Source organism: Sitophilus oryzae, unplaced genomic scaffold, assembly GCF_002938485.1.
Source record: "Sitophilus oryzae breed Bouriz unplaced genomic scaffold, Soryzae_2.0 scaffold_165_pilon_pilon, whole genome shotgun sequence".
Classification (NCBI taxonomy): domain Eukaryota; kingdom Metazoa; phylum Arthropoda; class Insecta; order Coleoptera; family Curculionidae; genus Sitophilus; species Sitophilus oryzae.
In genome coordinates, this window is record NW_022146347.1 from 1,815,407 (window position 1) to 1,827,252 (window position 11,846).

At 30.1% G+C, this 11,846-nt stretch overlaps 1 protein-coding gene across 1 annotated transcript; it reads right to left on the reverse strand.

Annotated features, from left to right (window-relative positions):
- Nucleotides 1-230: 230 nt before the first annotated feature.
- LOC115880881 (coiled-coil domain-containing protein 174) lies at nt 231-3,565 on the reverse strand. The gene is made up of 6 exons (XM_030898206.1): nt 3,453-3,565; nt 3,209-3,393; nt 2,901-3,116; nt 2,290-2,603; nt 2,023-2,238; nt 231-918 (listed from the first exon to the last, which is right to left on the reverse strand). The coding sequence occupies exons 1-6, from the start codon at nt 3,480-3,482 to the stop codon at nt 263-265; spliced, it is 1,617 nt and encodes a 538-aa protein (XP_030754066.1). The 5' UTR covers nt 3,483-3,565; the 3' UTR covers nt 231-262.
- Nucleotides 3,566-11,846: the final 8,281 nt, after the last annotated feature.

Genomic DNA, 11,846 nt, shown 5'->3' on the forward strand with positions numbered 1-11,846 from the left:
TAAAAAGTATAATATTGAAAAATCTAAATCTATATATTTATAAGTTTAAAGGCGTCCATTCCTCTTAAAGAGACCTGGTTTAAATTAAAAAAGTAGAAAAAAGACTCAAAGTCTCGGTCTCAACCTTTATATAATACATAGACCGATACTTTGAGTCATTTTTCTACTTATTTAATATTTATAAGTATCAGTTAACCACCATTTGTTTAACCACCAAAGAAAAACTAGAATATTGAAAAATCTATATATTTATAAGTATAAGTTAACCACCATTTGAGGAGGAATTTTCAATTTGAGACCTTAAGAATCTTAAACCTGCTTCTACAGTGTTTGACAAATTAGGTTGTTCTGTAGATGTATTAACTTTCTTATATCCAGATTGACCTTCACATTCTCGGTCGGTTTTCTGACAGTCACTTTCTGATTCATAACTTCTTTTATACGGATTTATTGACGCATATAATCTTGATTCAGAAGATGAGGTACTAAAGGATTTAGATTCCTTAAAATCTTTCAAAAGTTCATCATCACTATCAGATTTTGTAGGATTACTTTTGTAATCATTATATTTTGGCTTTGTTCTTTTTTTCGAACTTTTCTTTGTGGAAAATTTCAGAGACTTATTTTCTTCTAAATTTTCTTCTATGTTTCTTACATATTTAAAATGTCTGCCATGATATGACTTTGGTGGAGCAAATTCTGTGTTCCTTTCCTGTCGCTGCTTTTCATTCCACTCATTTTGACTCATAACGTAATGCTCTTTAAGCCCTTCTTTTCCAATATCCCATGGACGAACATGTCGTTTTCTTTTTTCTTCTGCTATTTTCTGTGTCTCGCTGTCTGTGTCTTTTTCCTTTTCTTCAGATACTTCTTTATTTTCATCTGGCTTGTTATTAGAAGGAACATCTGATGAAGTGTCTGTAACACAAAGGACATAATATACCAGGTGACAATGGCCGCGTTCACCAGAACAAACTGTTTGCGTTTTGCTTATTCAGCGCTGGATCTTTGTGGTGAACGCTCATGAAACACAATCATAGAGTAAATAACAGTAAATTATTTTTTTTTTCCAAAACAGACCTACAAAATATAGGGAGTTTCCGTTTCCAATATTCTGTTTGAATCAAAATAAGTTAATTGTACAGAAATTACCTCTATACAAAAGTTGTTAATTTGTATGTTAGAAGCAGTGTTCGGAAAACTACATGTTACATTTAAAAACTACATAAACTACATTACGTGTAGTTTATGTAGAGGGTGTAGTTTATGTAACATATGTATGTAACTTTCAAGTGTCAAAGGTATGAGGTGAGGTTATAATAAGTTAAAGCTTTAGAAAACACATAATTTATTTAAGAAAACAGAAGAAATATGGCTTTAAATATAACCATTCACATCATATTATTTAGACTCCTCATACAAAGCAAAATTATTCATAATATCAATAGGTAGTTTATTAACGTAGTTTTCATGTAGTTAACGAACGGGAAAAGACGTAGTTTTTGAAGAAATACTACACGTAGTTTATCAGGTATATTACGTCTTAATTAACTACTTCCGAACCCTGGTTAGAAGGCATGAATAAAAAATAAACCCAAATGTTAATTACTTTAAAATTTATGAAGCTTATTATCAAATATTATTTGTGATACTAACATAACATTTCATATTTTCGCCGACTAGGTTATTAGGGCATACTAGATTTTATGCACCTACATAGCTTGATGTGCAAAAATTTCTCAAGTCAGCTTCGGAAAAACATATCTTTTTTTCTCAAAAAGCATGTGAGGTAAAAACTCTCACAAGCTTATATGCATCCGCCATGCATCATAGTCATTTTGTCACTCCAATCATGTTTAAGTATAATTTGTCATTTTTGAAATAAACCAATAAAATTGAAAAAGGCAACAGAACAACACATTATGGATGCATCTAAACCCATACTAACTGATAAAAAATCATATTAATGTGATACTAATGTGAATCAATAAACTTTCTTGAAATATAATAAAAAAAATATACCTTCTTCAGGTGGTAAACCTAGTCTAGCTCTTGTCCTATTTCTAGCAGCTTTTATTCTTGCCGCCATCTGCTTCTCTCTCAAAAGACGAATATTTTTGGCCTTATTCTGTTCCAATTCCGTTTCTTGCCTAAGGTTTTTAAGTGCCTGTTGTTGCACTAATCTTTCTTCTTCATCTTTTGAAAATGCATAGTACCCAACACCATGTTGCCTTGCCTCTAAAAAAAAAATAGTGTCATCAAAATAATAATCCCAATTAATTTTCATACCATTAAATAATACATTCTGGTAATGAATATCACTTCTATCTCTTAATTCTTCTTCTTCCTTTTCCCACTGTCTTCTCAACATATCTTTTCTCATATCAGCTGATACTAGGTCTAGTTCAGTTTGTATATCCTCAGGTTTATTTGTAGTTTCAATGTTTTCTTCTCCAATTTCTTTATTGCTTTCAGTGTTTTTTGATTCAACCTCATGTCTTTTATCTGCTACTAGTTTTAATTCTGCATCTTTTGATTTGAAGTATTCTAGATCTTTTCTTAAACATTTTCTTGATCGACCCAAACAGTCAATGTATTCAACCCTAAAATACATAGATTTACCTTTCGATTTACTGCATAGATAAAATTATACATTGGTTTTATATTCAAACCAATAAAGGCCAATTTATAAAAAAACAATAATAAAATATCTATTTAAAAATACACAACTTTAAAAATATATTTGGAGTGAAAGTCTGAAACCAGAAACATGATATAAATCTTTTTGAAAAAATGCTAACCCTGTATAGGAAACTTTAGTTTAATATAAATTTTAGAAACAAAAGAACCAAATTATCTAGTTATATTAGCTACAATTTAAATTTAATATAACTTAATACCATTCATCTGAAGAATCAACATGATCATTGTAATCTGAAAATTGGTCATCAGCATCATCATCAGGTGGTAAATCTAGATCTTCTTCATTGTCAATAGGACATTTATTATCTACATCTTTATCATCAAATCTAACCAAATATTTTCTCTTTAAATCTTCTGTTAGTATTCTATTAGATAGCTTATCGTATAGTTTGGCTTTTGTTTCGAGTTTTGATCTACAAACATTTAAATTATTGTCTTACAGTATTTTAATAATTATAAATATACTATAGTGAGTTGTGACTCTTAAAATATAACAGATATTTACCTGGAAAGCTTTAATAGATCTTGTTCTTCATCGCCAAAATCTCGCCTAGCTCTTTCATTAACCCCTTTATTTTTTAATTCTAACGGGCTTTTCTTTTTAATTACTTTGATTTTCTCAGCATTATCTGCCTTGGCTTTGGCTAAATCTTCCTGCTTCCTTAGAATTTCAGCTTTTAAACTTAATAACTAAAAATATTTAAATCCATTAAATTAATTATATACTACTACAAATTCTAGATACATACCGACGATTTACTAATCTCGTATGTGCTCATAATTAATATCTAAGAAAAATTAATAGGTTTTTATTTTATTATAAATCATATTTTGACTTTTGATTGATTTTGACAACTATTTGACAAACCAAACAAACAACAAACTGGTCAAAAGAACTACTCGTTGATTAATTATTTCGCTACATCATATATAATTTGCTACTTAATATGATGTGTAGTCAGGTTAGATGGCTACAGAACAAGAATTTAAGATCGTATGGACCATGGACACGACTATGGACCATAGACGACGACTAAATTCTTCAGAGATATAGAGGTAGAAATTTTTGCATGATTCTCATGTATTTGATTCTTTTGATTCTTGTGTGTTCTGTCAGTTTTCTTTGATTTTGTGTTTGTTTATTGTTAAATTGTATTTATTGTTTCGTTGTGTTTATTGTAAAAAGTTGTTTTTATTGTTAAATATTTTTGTGAACTATCCTCGAAGACATTATGCGTCTCATTATGCCTGGTATTACTTGTGCATTTCTGGGTGTCATAGTAAGGAGGGGATGGAAAAAGCATGTTTTATTTTCCCAAGCATCCACAGATGTAAGTACATTCAATATAAATCAATAAAATTATTCTGATCTAGAATAACATGTCTTTGAGAATAACCCATTGAATGAAAATTTTTATACATGATAAATAATATTTGGTAATGGTGTGGATCCGGTGGCTGACCTTGAAACGAGTTTTTGCTGCATATAGTCACTGACACTACGCATGCGCACATCTTCGATGCTGCAGATTACAGAAAAGTTATTTTGGAATTATTTTCAGTAGAAAACAAATATGTGGCTTTCAGTGTTTTTTTGTCAATATATACCGTAAGGATCGAAAAAACGGCGTCAGTTGGCTGGGAAATGACGATTAGGGGACATTTACCATATAAAATGACATTTACCATATAAAATGACAGCGATCTTCATTTCATAGTCATCGCTGACTTAGGCATTTTTCAATCATAGTACGCCGGTATATATTATTTATATTATTATTTTAATATTTCGCACAACACGTGAACGCTTATTATGTATTTTCATAGTCAATAAAATTAAAAAGAAATAAAATTCTAGATTCCCATAATTAATCTAATTGCTCTAGATTGTTATACTATGTTTAAAAAGTGCTTTATTAAAAATTCGGGAAATTATTTATGGGTATATATATTATTATAATATATATTATTGTAATATATTATTATAATATATATATTATTTATTATTAGGGATGTGTCCAAGTTTTTTCTTTTTTTTTAATTTTTAATTGATGTAGCTCCATGTCATGTTCATAATAGTTTTTTTTAAACATTCCATCAAAACTACGGAGGCCTCAAAAAGGTCTTTTAGCCTCCGTAATTAAAATTGTAGAATCAGCTTCAGCAACATTAACTGTTACCTTGTTTAATTCTGCTTATACATATATTGCATTAATTTTTCTGCTACCTTAAGATTTCTCTATTCTTACACCTAATTTATGTGATTTTCTTAGCATATATGATTTATAAACCATATTTTTCCTAATGGAAGGATGGAATAGGATATGCAAAATTAAGATATTTTAACATTTATTTCCCAGACAAAGCATAATATAGTATTAAGATTAAGACATAACAAATATTATAAGAAAGATCTTAATATAAATCACAAACTAACTAAGTCTTAATTTGGTCTTGTGTAAACATAGGTATAAAACTAATAAGATCGAAAACTCAACCTTCAACCATATTGTCAAGATTTGGTAATAGGAAACAAGAAATTACAGTAAATTAAGAAAAAGAATATCAAAGTACGATATTAAATACTGCTTAATGTATTCTACGACAGAAACCATCTACTCTTCTAATGAGAAAAGATAAAACATAAAGCTCGATATTAAATGCCGTAAATGTATCTCTACGACAGAAACCATCTCTCTTCTTAATGAGAAAAGAATAAAACATAAAGTTTATTGAGCTTATTTTAGTCTTATCAACACTATTCCTTCGATAAAATATATGTCTAAAATTGCTATTAATCCACTAACTTGATATTTTAAAGAAATTATGATACAAATATTTTAATCAAAAGTATATTTATATTTAGTAACATTATTTTGCTAGGTAAAATGTTACGTCTATCTCCCATTGGCGTGTATTGTTCTAGTATAAGACTCGTCATGGTAGTACTTCAATACATCAAATACATATAATCAAAACTATTGTTACCTGTAAATAACTAGAAATTAAATAACTTGAAAGAAATAAAATAATTCTAATAAGTTAGTTTGAAAACCATTAAGAAAAAAAATCCGTAAATGATAATTTTTTAATTCTAATGTAAATATATATAAAATAAATGTTATCATTATTACAATTTTATTAATTCATAATACTTTTCATTTCACAATCTTTATTATCCTTCTTACCTTAATTTTGGATATCAAGATAAATCTGAAATTATAAAATTAATTATAGAATTTGTATTAGGTATTAACACTGAAAAAAAAATTTTCAACTGCAAATAATTCGAAAATAAACTGCAATTTGGCAACATCGACGATGTGCGCTTGCGTAGTATCGACGATCAAATGCAGCAAATATGGGCTTCAAGGTCAGCCACCGGATCCACACCTTTACCTAATATTTTTTCTTTGTAGTGCCAAATTATGGATTGAGTCATGCCATCGAACGGATTTACTTCCCAAAATTGATGTTTTATACAAACGGTATAAATTGTGTGAGCTTCACTTTGAAGCAAAATATATACATAGAGCAATGCCTTCTATTAAAAGATCAGCCTACGGGCGGACTTTTGTTTACTTCATCAGCTGTACATACTTAGATATTGGGTTAGATTCCGTTTCATATTTTGTCGGTTGATTTTTGGTTTTAACTCTTTGATTTTTGGTATTATTTATTATTGTAGTGCAAAAAACTAATTATTTTGGTGTTGAAGTGACATAAACTACTACCAGATATATGGTCTACTCTCGGTTTCGCACCAGATATATGGTCACTCTCGGTTTCTGCACCAAAAAAAATAGAAATTTTAAAAATTACACGTTGTGCAAGTGATTTAACCCAAAAGTGCCCATACATTTTTACTTATCGTGATTTTGTGTGTGTGTTTTTAAGACTCTAACAATTCATCAATAAAGCTTAAGTGGAGTGTGTTATTGGTGCTATGCCTCATCTTTGTTGTGTTCCTGGTGGAAGGATGGTTACTAAGGATAGTTATTATACTAGGCAGCCTAAAGTGTCCGGAAGAGCAAGAAAAAGTGGAGTGCAGTTATAAAAAGAGAATTTTTATTGAAAATATCTTTAATAAATTTAAAAATAATATTCTCCCCATGATGGTATTAATGAAAACTGGACAATTATGTTTATTTTATTCATATTGTGGAATCTCCACTCCAAGTGTTGCTGGTTCAGCTTGATAGATTCAAACACGTGAAGTAGGTATTATGATCTAGGGAAAAATAAAGAATATGTGTATTAGAGATCATGAAAAAGATTATTATTTTGAGTTCAAATTTTAAAAGATTTTTTGTAAAGACAAGACTGATACAGTTTAAAAGAAGAATGTGTTTTTGTTTGATAATATATAATGTATGACACTTTAAGCATAACATATATTTGTTCAGTAATTTTAATGAATAGTATTGATTATTTATAATACCAAATTAATATCAAATATTTAAGTGATGGCTGAATACAATATGAATAAAATAACAATAAAATTGGTATATTTGCATAATACAAAATTAAGTTTTAAGAATAAAGGTGTTACTAAAAATACTAAGAAATTCATATTTCTTTGTTTTAATTAGTCTAATGTTATTTACATTTTACGTAGAGAATTATACCGTATCATCGAAAGAAAAAATCGGCGTCTAGTTGGCTTGGAAATGAACATCGATGACATTCCCTAAATAACTGTACACATAAAATAATTAACTAGAATTTTACACAATCTTGGAAAATTTGATATTCTTGAACCTTTGATTCTTTTGATATTCTTGAAGAACCTTGATGTCTAAATATTCTAAATTTTTGAATTTTCTTGTGAATTTAGGTTCGGAAAAACGCTGATTGATTTTTCATTTGGTTTTCATTATTTTTTTATTTGGTTTAAAAAAAACGGTTCGGAAGCTAACATTATAGCCTCCATCAGTGTTGTGTCATATATAGAAAAAATAGTGTCTGAATATAATCCAAAAATTGCATATAAAATATGCACACCACGCACATAATGTTTACTGCGTACTCCATAGTCAATGTAGATAATTTTAGTGTTAAGAATAATAATTTTAAAAAATATGTGGTCATCTTTTGATAAGTTTATATTAGTTTATTAATTGCAGTAAACATTATGAGTGTGTGAATTATATTGTATATGTAATTTTTTGGATTATATTCGACACTATTTTTCTCATATGACCACAACACTGTGAAGGCTATAGTTAGCCGAAACGTTTTTTTTTAAACCGAATAAAAATAATGAAACCCAAATGAAAACTTAATCAGCGTTTTTCCCGAACCTAAAAATCCCAAGAAAATCAAAATTTTGTGAATAATTTAACATATAAAATGCCAGCGATCTTCATTTCATAGCCATCGCTGACGCCTTTTTTAGATAATATTGTATTATTTGTAAATATAATTTTCGAACATTGATACTTGCAAAATATACATATAAATTTTGTGAATGCAAATAATAATACATCACTATTAGTAGATATTCAATGTTTTTGTTAAATTAGATCGATTTTCAAACCCCAAAATTTAAAATATATTTACATTTTACCCATTATCTTATGTACCTATACATTATTTGTACATTGTAAAAACATTTGCTGCATATGTATGGTTCATAGTTTATTTACCAAAGTATTTATTACTATAAATAGAGTATATATGTTTGTAGTTATTAACTGTATATTATGTATATTTCATTTAAACTATATCATTTTTAAAATACAAACCAAAAATCTGAGGAATAATTATGTTTTCCATGTATTCTACAACATATTTATTAATCCGTTATATCTAACTAGCGTGACGTCATAAATCTCGCCCCCAGGCTGATCTTTTAATAGAAGGCATTGCATAGAGGTTCAACCAGGAAGCGTTTATTTCACAATGCATGCCCTACAATATTTCCAAAGAGGGAGGAAACAAATAACAATCAAGAGAGATAATCAGAATCTCACTAGAAAGTGGTTATATTCATAATAATAATCCATGATACCTATATCCATTCTAAAAAGCAATCACTTCATGTTTCCCTCCCTAAACACACACATATGTGTATTTTTTATGTAATAATTATATTTTTAGATGTAACATTGGTTAAAAGTCAACCTGCTATTGATGAGCTTGGTATGAAACATAGCAGACATAACAGACAGTTATCTTTAGATGCGAGCTGTAAGTTTTAATACATTTTTTACAACAGAGTCACTTTCCAGTGAATGAGTTAACTCCACCCCTATTATCACCAACTTTTGCCACTTAAACTCCTCTTCAATTAAGCTCCAACACCCCGAGAAAGGAGAACACGAGGAAGGAAATAAGAACCCTCTGAAAACGGTCAACCAAGAGGAAGCTCGGGGTGGTACAAGCAAAAGAATCTGGCATTCTAAATGTAAAAAAATTTGACAAAATGCGTAACATATTTCTGGACAAGCATTTGTCAGTTATTATCAAGTTGCATATTGCCTTAAAAGCTAAAAATAGAAGATTGCACAGATACTTCATAAAATTAAAACAGTATGCCCTGACACTTTATTTTTTGAGTCCTCTAGCATATAATTTTTTAACAAAAATGTTAACTTTGTCTAATAAACGGAGTTTACAGAGGATAACAGAGAGACTTGTATGTTACCTGGATTAGAAAATAAGGCGATATTCAAAGCTTTAGAGATCAAAAGAAAAACAATGTTAGAGCAAGATACTCATTGGGTTGGGTTGGCTAGGTTTGTGTTGGGATGTATTGATGAGATATCTTTGAAATCTAATCTTGTCCTTTGTCCAGGTACAGATGAAATCGTTGGATTTGAAGACCTGGGAAAAAATAAAAAATTCATCTATTTGTAAAAACGCATTGGTCATTATGGCTAAGGGTTTATATTCTTTGTGGAAGCAACCTATAGCATTTTTTTTTCATAGGAACTACACTAAAGGCAAATGATCTTAAGCCTATCTTAGAAAAGTGTGTTCTAAAATTAGCAGCCATTGGTTTTAAAGTTGAGGCCATTGCCAGTGATATGAGTGAAAACTTTATTGAGCTTGCTAAACATATATATATTAACTAACGTATATTGACTCCGAACTGCATTCTGTGAAGCCGAGCCGGTGAAATGGGTATATAAATCTTCGCTCAGTTAGTGAAACACAAGGGTTGTGCGCAAGCGTGAAATTTTAATTATCCATCGGATAACTAAACCAATCAGAGCATAAGCTGTTCATTCGTACAGCTTCGTACGGCTTTCGTTCGCGCTTCGTTCGCGATGCGAACACAAAGACAGTTGGATAAGAAATGAGGCACAGAAATGAGGATCGTGTTTGTGCTCCCGTTCGACCACGCGTTTCACAAGGCCAAGCTAAAACTAATTGATATTCGAAATTTTGGAGTTGCGCTATTGCGCCAGCGTTTTTCTAACAGACGAACTTATGTGAAATATACATGGACCGGTTATCTAGTTGTCTCTAACTCGGCTTCAACTCCAACACATTGCAGGGATAGGCGATGATCCGTATAGATTTGATATGTATATGTTGCTAAACTCTTTGGAATTACATCTGAATGTTCACAATTTCAAATAGAGGAACAAAAACTTGTTTATGTATTTGACCCATGTGATTTGATTAAAGCGACGAGAAACAACCTCATTAAACATTCCTTTCATTTTGACGAAAAAAACACAAATTGGAAATATATTGAAAGTTTTTATGGAAAAGACACAACAGTTTTACTGGTGTGCACCTAAATTGACTAATTCTCATTTATACCCAACTACCTTTGAAAAAATGAGAGTTAGTCTTGCTAGCCAAGTTTTAAGCCATACAGTTGCTAGTGGAATGAACAGATATTTCCTTGGGTGCACTCCTCCTGAACAATTTAATCATCTTTTTGACATTTTAAATTCATTTTCGTTAAAAAATCCTGAAAAATATAAAAATGCATTTGATGGATCTCAATTTCAAGTAGATTTTTTAAATTCAACTTTGGGATTTTTCAGCAAACTGAAAATAATAAATAATAAAAACGAAGACATTACCAATACTGTGAAATTTCATAGGTGTTGGGCCACTACCATAAATAAGAAGCATTCAAATAACGTGGAATAAACTCTCTAAACTAAATCTTAAGTATTTGAGAACTAGAAGAGTAAATACGGATTGTATTGAAACCTTTTTTGGTAGTATTAGATAGCAAAATGGTAATAATATGAACCCCACACCAATATAATTCCAAAGGGCCTTTGAAAAACTTTTTTGCCAAAATTATATGCACAGCAATGCTATGAATTGCCAAAATGATTTAGACCATGTATTAATGGATGTAAAATCAATAAACATACCAGAAATACATGATCACGTATCAAAATCTAAACCTGCAATTGATCTTCCAGATTATATTTATAGGAAAGACAGCAGCATTCCTACTCAAAAGGCATTCAATTATGTTTGTGGATATATTTTAAAAAAACTTGACAATCATGAAGAGAAATGAGAATTCTGAACTCTACTTCCCAACAATTTCATAGTTTAAGTGTAAATACTTTATTGATACATTTTAAAGCATTTGATAATAGTTCCATACGGGAGGCTGCGATCTCCTACCGAATATTTTGTGAAATATACAAGGTGGTCCGAACTGTATTCCGGAAACTTCGGCAGCATATTCTGCAGATAAAAATAAGTAAAAAAGTTCGTATAAATGTATGTCCTAAAATGCTTAATTTCGGAGATACAGGGTGTAGAAGTTTCATTTTTATTTGGATTTTTTCCAAATAATTTCTGAAATAACGTCAATATATTTGGATGAAAATTGGTGTCTAGATGTTTTTTGGCATGAGAAATTTGATTCTGATGTTAATTTAACTCCTAGAGAGCGCCACCTACATATTTTTTAACTGTTTTTTTTTCATAACAAGGGGCCGTCCTCTACCGGAAACACTGCGACTTGTGAGGCCTATTGTGTTTGTGCCCCTTCTATATCTGCACCCATTCTCCTATCACAATGTCTTGTTGCACTTATTTTTCAGTTTACACAATTATGTTGCATGTTACGATGTTTGATTTTTCATTTCCCTTTCTATGTCTGCACACATTCTCCTATCCTTGTACCCTGCATCAACTTGAGCAGGTCCTTG

Excerpts from the sequence above, each read along its gene's own strand:
- LOC115880881 (XM_030898206.1), bottom strand. The coding sequence starts at position 3,482 with ATGAGCACATACGAGATTAGTAAATCGTCG. Across the intron at positions 3,394-3,452 it reads ACGAGATTAGTAAATCGTCG|TTATTAAGTTTAAAAGCTGA; the intron begins GTATGTATCTAG and ends AAATATTTTTAG. Across the intron at positions 919-2,022 it reads AGGTTTACCACCTGAAGAAG|ACACTTCATCAGATGTTCCT; the intron begins GTATATTTTTTT and ends TTTGTGTTACAG.